At 36.8% G+C, this 23,258-nt stretch overlaps 1 protein-coding gene across 3 annotated transcripts in view; it reads right to left on the reverse strand.

Moving 5' to 3' along the window:
* TBC1D5 (TBC1 domain family member 5) overlaps window positions 1–23,258 on the reverse strand; it is a 538,071-nt gene that overhangs the window by 328,591 nt on the left and 186,222 nt on the right. For 2 of the 3 annotated variants that reach the window (XM_060011527.1, XM_060011525.1), the window contains one exon: window positions 4,688–4,819. In XM_060011527.1, coding sequence (XP_059867510.1) covers window positions 4,688–4,784 — 97 coding nt within the window. In that variant the 5' untranslated portion in view covers window positions 4,785–4,819. Of the gene's footprint in view, window positions 1–4,687; window positions 4,820–18,606; window positions 18,737–23,258 lie in introns of all 3 variants that reach the window. The other variant, XM_060011526.1, reaches the window with a different exon arrangement.

Genomic DNA, 23,258 nt, shown 5'->3' on the forward strand with positions numbered 1-23,258 from the left:
GCAAATTATCTCACCCTAACATATCAAGAAAGAGAAATATCAATGATATTTCACTGAACCCTCAGCCATCAAACAAATGAACTTACTGCACCTAAACATCTGTTCTTCATCCTTCCTCTCCTTCTCTCTCCACGAATCCCTCCATCTTGGCTCTAGATTGCATCTGAAACCAAGCAGAGCCCTGCCACTGCCCTGTTCCAAGTACAAAGGCCCCTCCACACCCCCTAGCTCTTGTTTACAGAAGAGCTGAAGTCTCCCAAGCTTCCCTGAGTCACAGAAGAGCAGGCTCAAGAAGTCAATGATTAGGACAATAGAGGCACAGAACCCTTCAGTGTCTGATGCACATTCCTGAGTTGTCTTACAGATACTGTAACTGCCACCAGAGGGAAAACGCTAACTGCATGATGACCAGACTGCAGCCATGACATAAGCTGCTCCACCTTGAGCAGTACTGAATGTATGGCTAGCACAATTCCAAGAACTGGCCTTAAGACAGTGGGATTAACACTATTGCTCATCATAATCTGTATCTTTGTGGGCATCAAAATAATTGTGGCTTTTTCTCCCCATATAGGTAAGCAGGCAACTAAAATTGTCAGCAAAGAGATGCTACAGACCCATGTCGACATCTTCCACTCTAAGAATATGGCACCCTGTGTCAGCATGAAGAAGTTATAGAAGATGGACCTTCGCCCATAATCCCACAGAAATGGAATGATGTCTGACAGCGGTGATTTGTAAGCAAATTTTTGCAGGCAGTTTGTTGCAGGAAGTAGCTCTCTGCAGGAGGCCACTTTTGTCCTGTCACTTTAGCAAGGCTATATTTTAACTAACCTCCGGCCCAAGCACACCTTTCAAATCTTTTTGATCACACAGTACTTTGCCTAACCTGTTGATTCTTTCCATAGATCAAAGAAGTAGAATTGAAGAATGAGTAATTAACAGATGACCGGATCTCTTCCCCAGCTCCCCCTTCAGTAATCTCGCAATCAAACTGTGTGAACAAAATAGCATCTAAAGAAAGATCACACCGCTCAATGCTCTGTGGTGACCTAAATGAGAAGGAAATCCAAAAAAAGAGGGGATATACGTATGCGTATAGCTGATTCACTTTGCTGTACAGTATAAAGTAACACAATACTGTAAAGGAACCATACACCAATAAAAATTTTAAAAAAGGAAGATCATTTTTTGGATCTTTCCAAAAAACGGAGAGGAGTCGACAAGCCTGCACACAATGGGAGATGGCTACAAATCTGACCCCCTATCTCAATGAGTAACTGAGATTATTTCCCCTCTTTCCTTTTAAAAACTTTCATGGCCAACCAGAATCTTCGGAATTGGTTGTGGGACAGGAGTCCGCGTTCTCCCCAGATTGCCGGCTCTCTGATTAATGTGACCTTTCCGTTCTTAATCAGCACTTGTCACACAAGTGCTGACTTTTCGAGCAGTGAGCAGCCAAACCTGAGTTCAGTGACACTTCTACTAACTGGAAAAACCGTACTAAAGATCATAATAGAACAGTGTCATTTATCACATCAACTTCAGTAAACTAATTGAATTACCACCAATTTATTCATCAGTAAAGCCACGCACCCCCTTCTAGTCATAGAACTCTATGATATAGTAAGAGAAAGAAAGGAAGATTGGGACAAAAAAGCACAAGAGACAAAAATGGAGTAGGCAGGATATTCTGAATGTCTTGGATTTTTCTTAAGTAGGTTACTGAATATTTTATACATGAGCTAGAAAGAAAGCTTTGAAACAGATATTTTATAAAAAGGCATTACATTAAGTAATTATCTGAATACTATGAAAGCTGTAAGAAGGCATATACAATTGAAGCTAAAAACTCTGGCTACATGTAACAAAATGCTATTCTCAAAAGAGACCTAATAGAGGAAAATGTTCTTTCATCATGAGCAAGATTCCAAGCTCTTGTAAGATTGGAAAACAATTAGTAATTCAGAGAATACTATTTTATTAATAGGTTAAGTTTCCCTAGATCTTGATATTGTTTTTTTCCAGTTTAAAATAAAATAATTACTTTTTCATTTAATCCTTGAAAGTTCCATGCTAAGAATGAATAATCATGAGTAGCTGAACAAAACAGTTTTACTTTTTTTTATGGCTGCAATTGAATTACAGGTAACTTGTCAATTATTAATTAATACCCTCTGATCAAAGATCTTGGAATTTAAGGTGGTAATTTTTGTATATGACCAAATGCAATAGAGTACAGCATACTTTCTATGCTGCTTTCTATTTCAGAAAGAAATTAAAGCAGTTAATTCACATGGAAAATGCGCCCTAAGATTTTGCATATATATATCTAAACAGTTCTTTTTTCTGCCCTTACCCACTTCCCTCAAACATCCATGAAAGTAAACCAATGATATGTAATTTTCTCTCTAGCATACCTATGATGTGGCTATTTTTGCTAATCCTTTCCAGAATACTCAGAATCATTTAACTCAGTAATGTACTGTTTTTCTATAAATGTTAAAAATTCAGATTTGAGAAATTAAAGATTTGTTTACTTACGGAATATACAACAGGAAATTTTAAAAACTCAAACAGAAAAACAGGACTTCTACACAGGGAAACCACTGATTAAGTCCAATGTCTGACTACCTACAAAATGAGTCATTCAGTTGTGTAAAAGGCTACAAATACGTGGAGAACCCCAAGAAAGACATATATTAAAATAAACCAACATACTAAAAAGGTGGTGATTTTTCAAGTAAATATGACAACCCCATTAAAATGCAACACACGGTTTTCTGCAAAAAGAAAACCTAAGATGAAATGTATGCTTTATATAAAATATTTACATATACAATGCACAAAACCTACTACGGTTAGTAACCTTTACGGCTTTGAAGAACTAGATATTTACATATCTTTCTTCTGCATGTGCGTGCGTGTATGTGTGTTTTGTATATATTTTTAACAGTTGACAGCTGTTTTAGAGCATACAGAGATGCCAAGCTGAATGAGGGTCTTGATTACTTCAAGATTAGCTATCTAAAGTTTCTATTCATTTTAAGTGTTGTTAGTTGGAAGAGTCATTAGTCACTTCCTTGTCTTATAGAACATCAGCATACATTTACATTGTTAATGAACATTTGGGGTAAATGAATTAATGGCACTTTTAAACATCAATTCAGTCCTAATAACTTTGTATGTCATAGAAATGTTGGCTAGGATATAAACGAAAAGCCTTTTCAGTAAAGGTAACTCCTCATTCCTACAAACAATAAAGGATAAAATTAATTTAAAATGTTTTTTAACCGGTTTAAAAAAAAAGAACCTCAATATTTAATGAACTAGTCCAGAGAAAAATAGGCACTTAAGGAAAAAACAAAACAACAACAAAAAAAACCTATGTTCTAAAATAAGCATATAAACCAGAACATTTTGGTGAAAATATTTCATATACTGATAACACAAAAATATATTCACTTTTAAAATATCCACTTATCAAAGCGCTTGCAGAATAATTTGACTTATTTCATTATGAGTACTTCTTATAGGTATGACATTTAAGAAAAAACATCACTAGGGAGGATTATATCATTCTTACCACTGAAATTCTTTAAATGCTGAAATTAGACATAAATAATTTTTTCATATTATCAAAACCTTAAACAGCAGTTTAAATAAAAACAAATATAAAAATAAAATCACAAAAATAAGTTGCATGCTATTTTCATTAAAAACAACAAGGGTATTTGTATGATGTGGAAGGTATTAAAGATGCACTAAAAACATAAACACACTCCATAAACTCAATAGCATGTATACTACAGAAATAACTACTTAAGGTATCAATTTCTTTTTTAATTCCCCAAACAAGAGTTAATGGCAGACCTTTATTTACATCAATACAGAAAAAAAATCATATTTGAAGTATGTAAAATATATGACTAATTATAATTTCTTAAAATAGATCTTATAATCCTGATACATGTATTGAATGAAAAATTACAAATAGTTACTTGAGTCAATGAATCAACTTTAGCAAATATTTAGTGAATTAGTTGAAATAAGGAAAAGGCGTCAAGAATGCTCACAAACTCATTGTTTCCTTCTAAGATACTATGTTATCACTAATACTGAGAAAATAATACAAAGCTCTGATACATATACATTTAATACATTTTTATAGGGCAGACCCCGAATACAGTTGATGTTTTAACAACTTCACTACACAGAGCTTTAAAAGTAAAACACAAATCCCAATTATTAAAAAAAAAACAAAAAGAATAATCAGGCAAGTGCTTTATCCTGTAATAATCTCAACTTGCTGAAGGAAAAAAAAAAATCCCTGCAAAAAATCAACACCAAGAGCTTAGACTTCTTTAAAAGATGTTTGAGAAAAGGCCATTTTGCATTTCAACATTCTTATACTAAAGCAATAAACTGTTTAAGTTTATGATTTTTTTAAAAAAGAATCACAGTGCATTAAACACTTAGCTATAGCTAATGCGTCTGTCTATAATTAAAAGTTGACGTTTTGTGGAATCCATCAGTGTCAGAGCGCTCCATATCTATCCAGGGAAATGTTCTTAAAGCTCTCCCGCTCAGCCTCTCTAGAGAATGACACACAAGGCAGGCAGAGCTAGCTGGAGACCCTCTGCCATGTTTCCCAGTAACCTCAAAATTATCTGCATACAAAACTCACCTCCAGGCTTGTGTGAGTAACTCAACAAGGGGTCAATGCCCACTTCTTGTTCTTCTGGCTGCAGAGGATGTCTAGTTTCAGATAAGGAATGATACATTGTGAGAACTGGACAATGTCACCAAGAGTGACCACCTGGGAGATGAAAAATATGGAGAAAAATGATAAATTTTTTTCTGCTATGACTGGGAATAAATGCAAAATGGAAAATGATTAAATGAGCATGACAAACATTAACAAATTTTCCACAGGCTCCAGGGACTGTTACTACACATTGGTAGGCATATATGTAAAAGAAGTGAAAAAGTGGCACAAGATTTTCATTTCAACAATTTCTTCCCAAATCTGAACTTCACTGGTAACCTCTACCTCAACATTCAGTTACATTTATTTTCAGTAAACTTCTACACAAAAAGCTGAATTGTAAGTTAAATCACTGTCACATTTATAATATCCTTCATTTTACTGCCAAAATAATACACATTTACTATAGGAACTTTCAAAATATAGAAAATATAGCTAACTGAAATCATTTGTAATTATATTAGCTAAAAACACCACTGTTAACATTTCAGTTTATTCTATGTATTCTTTCTGGGCATTTAAAATACATATAGTTTAATGTGATCCACCATGCTAAGTATACCGATTATATAAATTATCATGAGTATTTTCCTTCCCATAAAAAAGTCTGTATTATCACTTCTAATGGATCCCTGGTATTCTTTATATAGCTGTAACAATTGATGTAACCAATTCCTTATTAGCAAACAATTAGGATGCTTTTAGTTTCCCAACACTATGAATAGCCTCACAATGGATATCTTCCAGTAATATCTCTGTGCTGTATCATGATTATTTCCTCAGGATAAAATCCTATAAGCATAATTGCTGGACCAAAATATTTATTTTTAAAAAATAAGATTTTAAGACAAGTTTTGCCAAATTATGCTCTAGAAAGATTTGTATATAATAGAACAATTCATTTCCCCTGGACCCTCATCAACAGTGGGAAGCAGTAATTCCTTTGTCATATGCTACATATATTTTTCTCAGAGTGTGTCTGTCTTCAAATTACATATAGTTTTTGTGGAGATAGTAACTTCTTCATTTTTATGTAGCCAAATATATCTGTATCTTCTTTATGGATTCTGCCTCTGGTATTACACTTCCAAAGGCAAGATTATATAAATAACCACCTGTGTCTTCTCATTTTTTGAAGGTTTTCCTCCTCAATTCTCATTTCTATAAATAATTCTAATATTTTTTTAGAAATTAAATTGTTTTTGAACTTCCAAGCTACACTTATAATATTTTTATGTCTATAAAGTACAAATGAGAATTTGTACTTCCCAAATCAGAATCTTCCAAATAATAGACTGAGTTTGCTACTTTTCATCCAAAATAATGTAAGTAACATAATCTTTTAAATTTTAAGAGCAGGGGGGACAGGAAGAGGAAATGTGTAATGCTAAATTGGAAAAGCAAGTCCAACCAAAATGGGTATGTAATTTTAAAGGATATAGTCTCCACTTATGGAGGAAAATACCAGAGAAGCCCATGAACACACAAATCCTTGACCAGTCTTTTCCTATCACAAAATGCTCCTTTATCCTGTTTACTTAATTTCTAAAACTCTCATTTCATAAAAGCACTCTTGAACACTTTCTCATTTTTATCAGAACCCTCCAACTCTCACCCACCCTCACTCTTAGATCAGATGTTAATATCCTTTCCCCCTCAGCTTATGGTTAAAACAAAAGAAGCAGAGGGTTAGGCTAAATCAACACTTGGGAAAGCAGAACTTTTGCTGCCAACAGAGTAAGAATTTCTAAAGCCATAAATCCTAAATCCATAAAGCTAAACCATTGTCAGTTCTTGTTTCTTATGTGTACAAATCAATTAACATATATGGAGCACTAACTATACAGAAGGAACTCTGGGGAATATAATCTAGTAGAGCAGCAGTCTCCAACCTTCTTGGCACCAGGGACTGGTTTTGTGGAAGACAATTTTTCCACAGAACAGGGGGGTGGGGGTGGGGGGGTGGGTTATGGGGGATGGTGTTGGGATGATTCAAGCACATTTATTGTGCGCTTTATTTCTGTTATTATTACATTGTAATATACAATGAAATAATTATACAACTCACCATAATGCAGAATCAGTGGGGGCCCTGAGCTTGTCTTCACTTACCACTCACTGATAGGGTTTTGATACGAATCTACAAGCAATTGATTTATTATGGTCTCTGTGCAGTCAAACCTCTCTGCTAATGATAATCTGTATTTGCAGCTGCTCTCCAGCGCTAGCATCACTGTCTCAGCTCTACCTCTGATCACCAGGCATTAGATTCTCATAAGGAATGTGCAACCTAGATCCCTTGCACGTGCAGTTCACAGTAAGGTTCCCGCTCCTATGAGAATCTAACGCTGCCACTGATCTGACAGGAGGTGGAGCTCAGGTGGTAATGTGAGTGATGGGGAGCGGCTGTAAATACAGATGAAGCTTCGCTCACTTGTCTGCTGCTCACCTCCTGCCGTGCAGCCCAGTTGCTAACAGGCCACGGACTGCTGCTGGTCCATGGCCTGGGGGTTGGGGGCCCCTCTGGTAGAGGAGAGCAAAATGTAGATAAGCAATTATATTATAAAATAGAATCTGATACATTCTGCTGATCAAATGAATGAGCAGGTTAAAAAATAAAATCCTCTACTATGGAGAAGAAAGGCTCACCAAATGCCAACACCTAATGGGGTCAGGCAAAAAGCATTATTAATTACAGTTAACATCTATTAAGTAGTGAATATATGACAAAAACTACTCTAAACACTTCACATATACTCAACATTTCATCCTCCCAACAACTCGATGACGTATCTTCATCATTTTCATTTTACCAAAGAGAAAACTGAGGTACAGAGAGATGAAGCAATTTGCTTACAGTCACACAACTAGGAAGTGTTGAACAGCCAGACTGTGAACACATCCTATCTGGCTCCAAAGCTCACCCTCTACTCAGTACTACACGTGGCTCCTGTTAAGTCAATGAGACAGACAAGAGAGGCATAAAACAAGGCGGTCTAAGAGGACCGGGTCTGTGAATTATTGGAACATCCATTTCTCTGCTTCAACATTTTCAAGAAAAACTGGAAATCCAGAATTTTATGTGAAATCTCTTTACTTGTAAGTGTTGGCAAATAATAAAAAAAGAAAGAAAGAAAGAAAGAAACTGTGTGGAACTGATTAAACGCATGTCAAAACTGTATTTGACCATGGACAACTATTTTAATGTAAAATTCATATTCTCTATACACTTTGTCATACTCTTTAAAAATACAAGGGTAAACATTTGAAATGAGTATTGCAAGTTAACTGCCAGACTTCCTTAAAATTTCTTTAATATCCTATACTATGTTTTCATATCATTTCTCATTTTTATAGTATATACTTCTGTTAGACTTCATATACCTAAAATATATAAATAAGGAGATGTTATATATTTTAAACTCTATGAGAAATAGAAAAACAACAAGGAAACTGATATCAAAGTGTATTTCAAAAAGGAACATCAGAAGAAAAAAAACCCCCTCTATGGCTAAAATAAAATACAACATGACGATGTTCAAGTATTCACTCAAGATGCTCAAAGAGACTTAAGGTCTTTTAAACTCCTTAGAGAAAGTTAACTTCAAGTCATTCACTGATTTTAGCTTTAATAATAATTCTTTAGAAATTGAGATGTCTGTGGTAACACCCAATAAACAGAATACAAAGTTTACCAAACATACCAGTCTACAACCATTCTAGAGAATCAGGCATCTACTATATGCTAATTAATCATGCCTATAGGTTGAAACTGAGTCACTGAAATGCTTTTATTGTCAAGTAAAGCAAACCTGCTGAATAGTAATGAGTTATTTTCAAGAAATACGTTGAAGAAAAAGTTGGGACAATATCCTTAATTTTCTTTTAATCGTAGATTTAAATAACAATCTAGTTCAGAAGTAACTTATTAAGTAGGCGCTGTTTTGTTTTTTGTTGTTTTAAATACAAAGGGCTATTTTTGCTTTTTAGAAAATAAAAGAATATTTAACTTTGTTGGTTACTGCTACTGTGTTACCTTATAAAATCACAATACAACGCTGCTTTCAAATATGAAGTAATTTTTCCAATTTGTGTTCTGTGACTATAACAACAACCAAAAATAAAGCACAATAGCAAAGGTTTTTAAACAAATGTATCTATATTTGTTTTAATCACTATTTTGAATAAATTTTGTATCTATGAATATCAGACTATAAGAAAATATTTAATAAAAATTCAAATACTTAAGGGAATTTTTTGTGGTCTGAAGATTTTAAGATAACCCCTATAAAAGTCAAAATGGTATAAACATTTTGAAACTCACAGTGGACCACTGCATCTTATGTTTGTATACTTGCTATGCCTTAATCTTCTCTACACAGAAGCTAGACATATATGTAGAAAAATATATATAATGACCAAAAATATGTATCTTAGTAAATGACTACTCAAATCCATAATGGATGGAGTTCAGTTTTCTTAAATAATGCCAAGTTGTCTCTAGAATTTCTCTGACTGACAAAAATGGTAAAGAATTTTAAAAAATAAAAGCAATCTTATTTTTTCTAATTCAGAAAGCACAGCAATATACCTTCTAAGACCTGAGAAAGGAGATATCCCTTCTTTGCTACGCTTACTATAAATAACAAAGTTCCTACTGCACATGAACTCAACATTCACAAAACTCAAAACTGGTTGTGCAGCGTGGTTTTACTGCCATCCTGGTCACAGGAACTGACACATTAGGCTGAAAGTGCCATTTAAAATCCCAGACTAATCTTAGGACAGTTGTAGTGGCTTCACATATCTAGTTCTTGCAGTATTAAATCTTAAGATAAAAGTGATCTGTCTGAAAGAAGGGAAGTCTTGTGAAAATAGTATTTAATGAAAGGGTAGGAGTTCAGCACTAAAGCTTGGAAGATAGTCTTAAAGTATGTTAACTAAATTTCAGAATAATCTATTTTCCATGTAAACTGAAGCAACAGAAGCAGTCTGTAAGTGAAAATTTCAAATTATTAGCATGATACAGACAAAACAAAAGGTTAGCTGAATAAAACTTCTCACTTTTAAAATGGCATCATATAAACAAAACCTCTAGAAAAATAGTTTATTCTCTCTGAATCTGAAGTTCTACGTCTTTCAGCTTATATTCATTCTATCACTGTTTCTATTACATAGGCATAGAATTAGCATTCTGAATTGTGTCTTCTAAAGACATCCGTATTCAGAAAAGCTCATATAAGCATACTCCATTCATTTATATTCTTGCCTGATGGTAAACTTAGAAGTCAAACACTGAAGTTATAGAGTAATATTACTTTACATAAAGATATCTCTTGTAAGAAAAGCATATCAAAGAGCTTAAATGAACTATTTTCAGAGCACAATTATAAAAGGGCGAGAGCATACAGCATGAATGACTGTTACAGGTAGTATGCATTCACCATGATGGGTATGTAACCTAAAATATGACATCTTGCCTACAAAAGCAAGAAACTGATAGAAGCTAGATTTTTTGTAATTAAGAGAGTAATGGACCATTACCTGTAGAATTGGCAAAAAACAAAAAAACAAAAACTTCTATTTAGAAATACTGGTAGCTAGAGGTAAATTTGATGGTCAGGAATAATGATGTTTTAAAGTCTTAAGTTACAAGGGGGAGAAGGAGGTAGAAAAGGAGCAAGGAAGAAAGAAAAAGAAATGAGAAAGAAAACAAAGACAAAGGATGAAGTTCCATTTTTAAATTCTGTCAATCTTGAATCCAAGAGTGCTACACTGGACTTTAAATAAGTTAATTAAGTATTAAAATCAATCATCTGAAAGTCTTAATATTTAATATTGGTTAGATTGTATATCAAAGTAGTTTTATTATTTATTTACTCTAAGCCTTTCCAGAATACTTCATCTGACAACAGGGGGTCTGTTTCTCACAAGATAAATGCATTTACAATGCCAAATAAATTATATATAAAAGCGTTTATCTTAATACACGTCATTCAATATTAAAAATCACCCATTGGTAAAATCCTGAAACCCTAATGCATTTTTACCAACCACACAATTGTATTATTCAAGTGCTGTCTATTAAATACCTCAGCGTAGGTATAGGACTACAATGAGGGTCTACACACTGAGAACAATGATCAAAAGAAAATTAACACAGATTTAATCCTTATAATTAACAGGCTATTAGAACAAGAATTTTAGGGTAAACAATCCACTATAAATATACCAGATTCACAAACGATACACACAATCAGAAACATGTAGAAGATACGAAAGGTTCACAGGTGGTCTTAAATATTTTATATTACAAAATAGGAATATGTTTGGCCTTTCAATATCCAAATGCTATAAAGTAATAGAACGTGGCAGTTGTGACCATATACACAAGAGGAAATTGAGCATTATAAAGAGCTAAAGTGGCCTGACAAAAAGCTCTCCATCATGTATGCTCACGTGGTTTCAGAGTTCTCTTGAATACATGCTCACAAAGCAAAGACTGAGAAAGCAGCTCAGCCTAGTAACCAAGCGTTTCATTTATTATAGCCTTCCATTGCTATTGCCGTATTTTATATGTATAGACACCACCTCTAGCCTTTACGCTATTCGGTCAGCTTTTCATAAAATCAAGAGAACTACAACAATTAGGAGTTCAGGAAGAATGAGCAAAAAAGAAAATAAAAAGAGAAAACAGTCACAGTAACTTGGTCAATTACGTTAAACTGATGATGATGTTAAGAACAAGGAAAAGAAATAAATGGCTACTCTTCGCATAAGCATCACATCAAATCAAACATTTTGGTCAAAAAACAAACAAAAAACATCCCCTTGGGGGCTTCCCTGGTGGCGCAGTGGTTGAGAGTCCGCCTGCCGATGCAGGGGACACGGGTTCGTGTCCCGGTCCGGGAAGATCCCACATGCCACGGAGCAGTCTAGGCCCGTGAGCCATGGCCGCTGAGCCTGCGCGTCCGGCGCCTGTGCTCCGCCACGGGAGAGGCCACGACAGTGAGAGGTCCGTGTACCGAAAAAAAAAAAATCCCCTTGGTGCAAGCCTGGGGAGGCCTGAGTTGTATCCAGAAGCCTATGAGCAACTGTGAGGAGACTCGTCTGAAAGTCCGTGGGGATCTTATATTTATCCCTTGGCTATTAGTAAGTGGTAGGGCTGCGAAACCCAAAGAAACGTTACTTAAAACAGTACTTTTAATTAAACAATAATAATAGCAAAAACATAGCATTTATTGGGAAGCAGGCACTGTTTAGGCACTTTTACATTTCAACCTTACAAATTCCTCTGTGTGGCAGACACTCTTCATTATCCCCTTTTATGATTAGGCAACCACAGAGAAGTTAGAGAACTTAGAGTCACAGAGCTGTTAGTGGCAAAACCACCTCAGGATTTATAGGATGAAAAGTTTTCTTTATTGTTACGTTAAATATAATGCACAGGCAGACGTTGGAGATACTGCGGGTTCGGTTCCAGACCACCGCAATAAAGCAAGTATCGCAATAGAGTCACTGGAATATTTTGGTTTCCTGGTGAATTGGAAAGTTATGTTTATGCTATACTGCATTCTATTATGTGTGCAATAGCATGTCTAAAAAATGTACTTACCTTAATTAAAAATATTTTATTGCTAAAATATGTTAATTATCAGCTGACAACGCAGGGTTGCCACAAACCCTCAAATTTGTTAAAAAACACCACGATCTGCAAAACACAATAAAACGAGGTATGCTTGTAAGGCAAAGCATTCTAGCTTACTTTTCTCCCATACAAGCTTTGCAAAATCTAGGATTAAAAGTTCATAGGCCCTTTATATTTACAGGGTATATGTGCCCTCCCAAACCACCATCTGAGAATAAATGCATATCTAGAGAGAAAAGAAAATAACAAGTAAGCTATGGATGCAGACAGAGTTTATATATGCCTCAGCAAAATTATAATTTATGAGTAAGCCACATGACCTTTGGAGTCACTATCAAACAGCCAAAACTGTGAATTACTTAAATCCCGCAATGCTATGATTCATATTACACCAATCACTGCAGTTCCAAGTAGCATCACTGAGGGGAGGCCAGCTGCTCAGAAGCATCACCTGATCCTCTCTAGCCAAAGTAGCCTACACAAAAACATCTATACTTTCCTCCCTCCGCAGTTTTATTCATACCTCTTCCCCTCCTGATGAGGCCTTTCCCATTCACTTTTCTAAATCCCAGACATAATTTGAACACCTATCTTTTCCTCTGTGGACCAATGCCAGAAGTCATTTCTCCCTGCTCCTCCATAGCAGCATTTCCCTCATGTGATGGACCACAGGAGCCTGCCTGCAGGACAATATTAAGCAATAAATGCTAGTAGTTAGAATATGAAGAACTACGTTTGTTCTAAATACATTTTGGTCAATAGCATTAGTACAGATTTCTCTTACAGAGAGAAGGTATGTAATTGAAGTCTTCAGTAGAAAGTAAAATATATATATATATATTTTTTTTTCGGTACGCGGGCCTCTCACTGTTGTGGCCTCTCCCGCTGTGGAGCACAGGCTCCGGACGCGCAGGCTCAGCAGCCACGGCTCACGGGCCCAGCCGCTCCGCGGCACGTGGGATCCTCCGGGACCGGGGCACGAACCCGCGTCCCCTGCATCGGCAGGCGGACTCTCAACCACTGCGCCACCAGGGAAGCCCAGTAAAAAATTTTTATTCAAGTTTTTGCTTCCCCTCTGTAGTGTGACCACTCCTAACCCCCTAATTGTTGATTTATCTCTCACTGACACTCTGGCAATACCTCCCCCTAACTGGTCTCCCAGCTTACATTCTTCCTTGCTGCTGTCAACAGTGTTGATTGCCTTTCCGACAAAATTCAAATTTTGTTCCGGTCCAAGTGCTCCCGGAGAGATACCCAGGGGGGTAGTTATAATTGGTTCCAAGCCAATCATGATGGTCCCATTTCCTGTGTCAGATTGGTTGGGATGAGCCATTCGATGTGAATGGAAGTTGCCCAAAGGCTTCTAGAGGTTTTTCTCTCAGTTACAAAGACTCTTAATAGCAGTGGATTAAGCAACCTAGATTTACCCTACCTCTAGCCATCTTGCTATAAGCAGTAACAGAATCCTTACTGTATAACCCAACTGAGATTTCCTGTTACTGCCAGATTTCACAGCCTAGCATACCCACCTCCTACAGTCCATTACCACACAACATCCAATGCGATTTTTTTCCACTGTAAACTGTTTCCCAACGTACTTAGCATAAAATCCAAACTCTTGTTAAGAGGCCCTGGATCCAGACCCACGCCTAACCCTCTGACCCCACTCTCCCCTCGGTTGGGATGCTCTGGCCACACAGGACTTCTTTCTATTCCTTAAACAAAAATCCAGCTCGGGGGGCTTCCCTGGTGGCGCAGTGGTTGAGAGTCCGCCTGCCGATGCAGGGGACGCGGGTTCGTGCCCCGGTCCCGGAGGATCCCACATGCCACGGAGCAGCTGGGCCCGTGAGCCATGGCCGCTGAGCGTGCGCGTCCGGAGCCTGTGCTCCGCAACAGGAGAGGCCACAACAGTGGGAGGCCCGCGTACAGCAAAAAAAAAAAAAAAAAAAAAAAAAAAAAATCCAGCGCAGTGCCACTTTAGGTCTTCGCACAACCCCATTTCCTCTGCTGGGACGCTCTGCCCCTTAATATCCTTCAGTTATCTGCTCACATTCAGGGCAGCGCAGAAAGCTTTTCCCGGAGCATACCTAATCCACTGGCAAATCTTGCTGGCTCTACCTTCCAAACAAAATCAAGCATTAGGCCGTTCTGTACCACAACCACCCTGACCCAGGTCACTGCCAGCCCCGGCTCGGACTATTTAATTTCCTCCAATACGGCTCCCTGTTTCCAACCTGGCTGGTCATCTACGGTCCATCGACCCACGGCAGCCTGTGTGATCCATCTCAGATTTTAACTCAGCTCGTGCCTCACCTCTGCTCAAAGCTTTCCACTGGCTTCTCATCTCACTCAGAAGAAAACAAAAAGTCTTCACCGGACTCCACAGGATCTTGCCCCCAGCACTGCTTCTTCTGAGCTTTTACCCTACAGCTCCCCTGCCCCTGCTACTCAGGCTCTCCAGGCCTAATGGCCTCTTGGCAGCTCCTCACACGTGCTAGGCAAGTTCTTGCTGCCGGGGGCCTTTGTATAATACTTTCCTCAGTTCCTAAATACTTCCGTGAGGTATCCATCCTCAGAGATGGCTCTCCCACACTGCCTTTCAAAGTCCAGGTTCAACCGTCACCTCATTTGTTAGGTGACCCATGATCACAGGGCCACACTCGGCACACACCCTCCCTTACTCTTCATCCCATTACCCAGCTTTACTTATAATATGTATCACTACCTCACACAGTACAAACTTACTCGTGTTTTGTTTAGCGTCCATCACCCCCTGTGATAAATTCTATGAATGCAAAGGCTTTACCTATTTTATTCACTTCTGTATCTCCTGTACCTGTAAGGTACCCTTATTTTTTTTATTATGGCATTCCTGATGACAGTTTGGACAAATCCAATAAAGTACAATGAGAGAAACCTAATTTGAGTCCCAGTTAGTTATTAATTTAAATCAGTTTTTCAAGAATTCCTAGGTACATGTTAGGGATGTATATTAGCACAAAATACATGAAAGAGATTAGAATTAAAGATATTTGAGAAGACAGATCCCATAAAACGGACTAGAGATTAGGAAGATCCTCTAATAAGATTTACTCTAAAGAATCAAGGACCGGTCCCTCTAGGTGAGAGGTAGCACGAGGCCCTGGGCTCTCTCTTGGGAGAGCCTGCAGCAGCTGAACAAACGTTCGGTGCTGCTGCTCAGGACTCACTCAGAAACACAGCATGGGAGAAGAGAGCCCAAGTTCCCTGTAGACCAACAGGTTCTCAGACACCCCCCAAACCCGCCCCCCTACCACCCACACACAGACACACACACACACACACACTCTTCTGCCACCTGCACTCACCACACTCTACAGTGGCCAAACTGCTCCCTTTTAACATTGCCCATTGGTTAGAAATGCTCCAGGGAAGCCAGGGAAGACCAAAGACGGCAAGAAATCCGCACATTTTACCCAACCTGTGATCCGTGCTCTGTGAGTCAAGCCCAACCACTTACTGAAAAAATAACCCATGTCTTGTTCAGGGCTGGAACCAGAAGGTTAGCGGCTCAGTATACTAGTACAGTGGGTGAGAACTGGCATAAGCCCTTGCATTTCAACTGTAAATGCTTAGATTTTGAGAAATTTCTGAGAAACTAGCAACATATGCAAGCTTTACAAAGTTAGCCATCCCACAAATAAACAATAAAAGGACCACGCACAGGCCAATGATGAGAATATGTCATAAACCCATGACTGTGATTAATCAAATTAATGAAGTTCCTGACAAAAGTTAACCACTGGAATTTCTAAGTCTCCTTATGTAAATTACCAAAACAAACAAAGAAAAAAGGAATAGTATTTCAATGACAAAAGTAGAGTTTGAAAGTATTTTAGAATAACATCTGGTTTACATTTGACATCAAGTAGATGATAGCTTGTGGCTAATCTTTTAAGCCAATTTTATTAAAAATACACAAACACAAAGAAGGTATGCTATACAACTAACTCTGTATCTCCTCTTGTTTTGAAAGATTTTTTTCCTTTTATTTCAATTATCTCAATTATCTTTCTCTTCAGAAGAAATTAAATTCTAGCTAAAAGATGTTTTTTCTATTTGTTAATTTCATGTAAGACCTATCTCATGACTAACATGAGAATTAAATAAGATCACGTGTGGGAACACATACCAAAACCTGTAGTGGAACCAAGGTTCTGCGTTGTAGTTTACTGACAATAATAATCAGTATTAACATTTTTTATATAAGATAGCAGATGTATGATTAACTACATCTTTTTAAGGTTATATTGATACTTCTACTAAGTAAAAGTGGTGCAGACTGCAAGTAGAGAGCAAGAATTACCAGGAAGAGGGAGGCAGGGAAACATCCTGTGGGAGGGCTCAGCGGAGACGCAGGACGTGCACGTTCCATTCAGAGTCCTGAGGAGTCAGGCTCAGTAAGTAAGTGGAGACTACATGTATAAGGCTTGACTTACAGACCACACTAAGATCCTGGGCTGTTTCCTAAGGACAGTGGAAGCTACTGAATAACTTTAGGTAAAGAGGAGAGAACGCGGGCTGTGGCTTCTCCACATTTACTCTTTCTTCAGCTATACAAAACTGCATCCCTCAAAACTTCCATACATATGGCTCCTCTATCTGGCATTACTTTCCTCGCCCTCTTTGCTCAACCAACTGCTACCTGTCCTTAAGATTCAGCTCAAAAGTCACCTTCCCCCACCTTGCTTCAGACACCCATTTACCTTGTGTACAACTCCACACTAAAGTGAACCATTCTTCAGTATAATGGTTGGTTTTCCACTAACCTCTACTCTTTCTAAGGAGAGAGGACGTGTTTTATTCATCTATACTCCAAGGTACGAATATACAAGCACTTGCAAAAATCATTATTCAATGAATCAACAAAACCCAAGACACCATTTAGTATAATTCCCAGATATGAGGACTAATTGAATTATACTTGCTCCTATGCATAAGCATACAAATTGAAATGACTTAAAAGGGCCTCACAGTATGTCATAGGAACAAATGCTGTCTTAAATTACACTGAGCTACAAGAGCTGAGCTATGCCCCATACTGTTTAATATGACCTAAAACACTCATTTAACAAATACATGTTGAATACCTACTAGGGGCCAAGTACCACAGCACTGTTCCTCATAAGAAACGCAAATTCAATAAGCAGTGAGCTTAACTCTATATAGTACTTGGTGAAAATTACCACTGTGATACTGTATGTTACAACAGCACTGAAATGTAACACTCACTTCCAACCATAACTCTGGACATTCTCACATCAGATAACAAACTAGATTACTCAGAATGTTTCCTTTTCCACAAAATCAAAAACCTTTTTGAAATGTCAGCCTTGAACATCATAAAATTATACAGAATGATGAGGAACCAAGCCTATAGTGCATATAAATATGAGAGCATATTAGACTGCATTTAATTACCAGTTCAAACAACAACCTGATCTAACCTTTGACAAGTAAAATAAATATTCTGAATAATTTAACTAAAGCAAACATTTGCTGTTAATGCTGCTAATTATAGGAAGAGCTGGAAAGAGAAGGGGAAGAGAGATGACGAAAGGAAGAGAAGGGGAGATGGAATTTTTTTAATTAAGGTTGAGATCTGCAACTATTCTTTGAAACATGAATTTTTTCAATGAATTCAATTCGCATAAAAGGGCAAACTCAGTTGAGCAAAGTTGCTTTATGAACACTCAGATAAAGTAACATTTGCAGCTGATTAGAGAGCCCACTCTTTCAGCCAGTAAAAATCACTAGACTACCATGGGGAGGGGAAAACTAGGTACAGATGAATTAGGGTATAACTGCCCCCCCTTTCATTCAAGGGGCTCAAAGTTTAGTGAGAAAAAAGCTGAGGAAATAGGTTGCCAGCCTTAGCATTAATTAATCAATTGAAATAATAAAAATAAAAATACAGGTGCCCAGTTTAATCTGAATTTTAGAAAAACAACAAAAGCAATATTTGGAACATGCTTAAATTAAATGTATTCATTACTTATCTGATTGTGCATCCTGTATTTTATCTGACAACCCTACAAGTAGATAAATGAAGACAAGTATTTATGGGAAAATATGTGGTATATCCACTGTAGGAGCTCCAGGATTAAATGAGACCAGAACTCTCAAAAGGTGAGATACCCAAAGAACTCACCCTCAGGCAGGAAAGAGTTGTTTTTCCAGAGCTGCTATCTGATTGCTAATGGGAAAGACCAAAATATACTGCAAAAATGGACAGCTCCAGCCCACGGGAACTTGTTTTTCAATTGTCCTAAGAAAAGGGGCTATAAAAAAAATACAATGAACAAATGAACAAACAAATGTCTTAATAGAAATCATCAGCTACTAAATGGCAGAAAAATGAAACATCCTGACAAAAATCCAGGAGCCACCGAGGACCCTCCTGAGTGGAAAGAGAGTACAGGACTATTCTTATATTGAGATTATTATCTTTACCCCTGAGAGGAGGTGCATTTAGAAATAAAAAATCCAAAGAAAATTGGACTTTGTTAATTTGTTGAGACCACTCTTATTCAAATATATAATCTTCTCATTTGTGTATTATAAATGTTAACTATGATTGATACTGCACAAGAATCTAAGGTATGATAAGCTCTTAGCGTAGCCTTAAATTTAAAATAATTATTCAATAATGTGTAATGTGAAGACAAGTTATACTCCATACGAAAACTGCCAATTTAACTGATTAGTGACTTCAAAAGGGACTACCCTATTTTCTCGTGTAGTCTAAGCTTCCACATGAGAACCAAGAAGCCTCAATATGAACATGAAAATGTTTCAGTTATAGTAGAAGATCATCATTATTAATAGAGGCAAGAAAAACTCCAATTCCCCAACTTGATGACATATAAATATATACAGATTTTATATAATTGATCACAGAAAATGGCAATCATTTAAAATATTAAAACTTACCATAAAATAATGAATATGACTTGAGGGCTTCTCTCAGAATCTTTGATATCCAGGTTGATTGTAATTGTTTCATCTTTACCCAAAAGATACGTGTGCATGTAACTTCTGTATGTGTTCTAACACCAAAACCATTTAGATGTCCATGTAAAAACACTGATATATATGCGTAGCTTAAAAATGTAAACATTATAGGCTCTCAAAATAAGAATTAAAATATTTAGGTTTCACTTTTATGGGAGGGAAAGTTTCAAGCACTGACAAAATGGAAGATGGATAAAGAAGAAAGGGCTAATTATAAAGACAGAAGACAATACATACCACTCACATAATATCTTGATGTCACAAACGCTGTGACTATACTAAAAAAAGTTTCAAGACATTAATGCATACTAAAAAACAAATTAATTCCATGAACTCCATATAGAGCCAATGAAGGCCTGAAAGGGTTTACCAAAGGGTACAACTAACAAAACTGTATAAATACACAGATAGTGATGTGGGTACACAGGGACTACACAAATCCTATCCCAATCACCAGAGAATTTCACCAGCAAAAATAGATACCTCTCCTTCCTATGTACATGCTTTAGGCAGAAGATAGCAGCACGCTAGCTCCAAAATTTCATTGAATACCACAAAAAAATGTTTAAAAATACATTAAATTAGATATGTATAATTCTTGCCATACAGATTTAAATGAAATCATTGTATAATTTTTAAGACTTTGATAATTTGCTCCTAAACTTCAGTAAACAATTTAAAAGTAGATGACAAACTTCACGCCATGCTTTCCTATTTGTAAAACAATGACACAGTCATTTGGAATTACAATGTGCTATTTATATACTGAACAAGATATATAGATATCTGAAGGCCCTGAAAACTGTGTCAGGCCTGGAAATTTTGTCCTAGTTTCTAATTAGTTTCTAATAAACAGGATCAAGCACTTTAAGTGTTATTATTACAAGTAATTTTTTTCCTATCAAAATAGAGGCTTTCAAAACCAAATAATTTCCCCCCACGAGCCCAAATATACTTGCATGTGTACATTTTTACACAGTCTTCCTTAGCAAAGAAATGTTTTTATGCTATAACTTTTAAAACTATAAAGGTATATTTTAAATTTCCAGGATTTTAAATCCTACAAAATCAAGTAAAAGATTAAGATGGCCAATTACTCTTAATACAGTAGGAAGATTCTGCTGAAGTTGTGTAAAGCTCTAAGTTTTTAACCAAATATTTGAGAAAGGTCACTACTTATTTAAATGTGGTAACTTAATATAAGTACTCAAAGCAGTAAATTTACAGAGTTTAATTATAAAATACACTTGTATGGCCTATTCTCTTTCTCATATTCAGAAACTAATACTTTGCTTTCTAATATAATATGTGTTATTTATATATAGCATGTACATCCCTTGGAACACCAGCATTATTCCTTACAAAATTTTTCTAGTGACTTACTGACAGAGAGCCTTAGCACCAAAAAAGAAAAAAAAGTATGAAAACGTTACTACTAGAATTTAATATTGGACATGGTGAGTGAAATTCTTGATATATTTCTTTAAACCATCTCATTTCAAAAATAATTTTATTAAGTACGCTATAGAATTTTGTGCAAAACAGCAATTGTGAGCCCACATGGCAGGGCACATACACGCATCTATAGTTAAATAAGCAACCAAATATAAAAATGGATCATAAAACGATTTTCATTAGAAGCATGTGAACACAAAACTAAATTTTGAGATATACTTTAACGTTTAATGTAATCTTATTTTGAGGACAAACCTAGTAATTTTACTAGATTTTAAAACCTCTAAACTGAATTTTTTTTTTTTTTTTTTTTTTTGTGGTACGCGGGCCTCTCACTGTTGTGGCCTCTCCCATTGCGGAGCACAGACTCCGGAGGCGCAGGCTCATCGGCCATGGCTCACGGGCCCAGCCGTTCCGCGGCATGTGGGATCTTCCCAGACCGGGGCACGAACCTGTGTCCCCTGCATCGGCAGGTGGACTCTCAACCATTGCGCCACCAGGGAAGCCCTAAACTGAAATTTTAAAAGTGAAATTGCTGGATTAAATCCTTTGCCCATCGCTAACTCTAATAAAATATTGTCAAACTCCTATCCAAAGTCACTGTTCCAAATTACGTGTTGATGTGGGAGAGTCCCTAGTTCTTAGTACCATGAGCCATTTCACTTTTTGTCAGTCTGAATGGTATGAAATGGTATCTCATTGTGGTTTTAATGAGCATCTCCTTGACTACTTGATTGAAAATATTTTCATTTATTAGGGTTCTCTAGAGAAACAGAACCAATAGGAGACCAACAGAGTACTTCATACTATATAAAATAGTATATATTTATGTAAAATAGTATATATTTATATAAAGATATATATAGAGAGATATTTATTATAAAGAAATTGGCTCTCATGATTATGGAACCTGGAAAGTTCAATCATTAAAATGGGCAAGTAGGCTGGAGATTCAGGAAGAGGCAATGTTCTAGCCTCTCAGACAGGAGGAGACAATGTTCTGGTTTAAAGGCAGGAAGAGATGATGATGTATATGAAGTCCAAGTCATTGCACTGTAGAATTCCTCTTGCTTGGGGGAAAGGTCGGCCTTTTGTGCTATTCAGGCCTTCAACTGATTAGATGAGGCCCACCCACATTGTGGGGGCCAATCTGCTTCCTACCCGTTTAAATATTAATTTCATCCAAAACACCCTCACTGCAATACCCACACTAATGTCTGAGCAAATACCTGGGCAGCCCATGGCCCAGTCAAGGTGACAAATAAAAGGAACCATTCATATCTGTTTACTGGCCATTTGAGTCTCCTTTTCTGAGTGCTGACAGTTCATAGCTTTTGCCCAGTTCTCAACTGGGCTGTCTTTTGCTTAATGATTTATAGAATTTTTTTAAAAATCATGGATATACAATAATTCTAATACAGTACTGAAAAACAAAAGTATAATGCACATTATATTATTATTCAGGTATACTTTAAATGGTTCCCATATGGTGAATTATATTGCAGGATGCATTCTGGAAAAAACCGATTTAAAGAAAACCACATTTTCCCTGTGCACATATGGTACAATGAACAACAGATTATGCTCCTGAACAAGAAAGAAACAGAAATAATTACGATAATACTTTCCTCAATGTCTTTCTCTGTGCTAAGAAATGTTTGCAGAACTGATGATTATTAATATTTAACTGAATGCTTACCAAACTCCAGACTCTATGCTTTATGTTATTATGCCATTCAACCTCCTCAGCAGTCTTATCAAAAAGGTGGCATTATTATCCCTATTTTGTACAGGTGGATATTGAGGCTCCCAAGTTAAGGACCTCAGCCCAAGGTCACACACCGAGTGGCTGCGACATGAATTCAGATTTTTAGAAATTCATTAATAACAAACAAACAAAAAAATTCATTGCAAGATGTCCCTCCTGGCTTCGCACTATGTACAGTGGCACTGGGAAAGGAACCTAAGGGAATAAAGAAGGAAAAGAGACAACATCCTTGCTATCTTGACACTAACAATCTGTCAGGAGGTAGAATATGGAAAATATATAGACCTGGTAATAAAAGACAGAATGTCATAGCAAAGGAGATATATTAAAAGAGCTCTGACCCTAAAAGGTCAAGGGATAATTACAAGGGACTAAATAGACTTCATGGAGAAAGCGAACTTATCCAGGACAGGCTCTGAAGGAAGAGTAACATTTTGACTGGCACAGATGGGCAGAGAGAGCTGAGCAGAGGTCAACTCAAGAAAGATTGTTCCAAAGGCAGCAAAATGAACAGCAAAATAGTAAATGCCTAGGTTTGCAAAAGGGAAATCTGTGATGAGAAAAAG

Source organism: Delphinus delphis, chromosome 4 (genome assembly GCF_949987515.2).
Source record: "Delphinus delphis chromosome 4, mDelDel1.2, whole genome shotgun sequence".
NCBI lineage: Eukaryota > Metazoa > Chordata > Mammalia > Artiodactyla > Delphinidae > Delphinus > Delphinus delphis.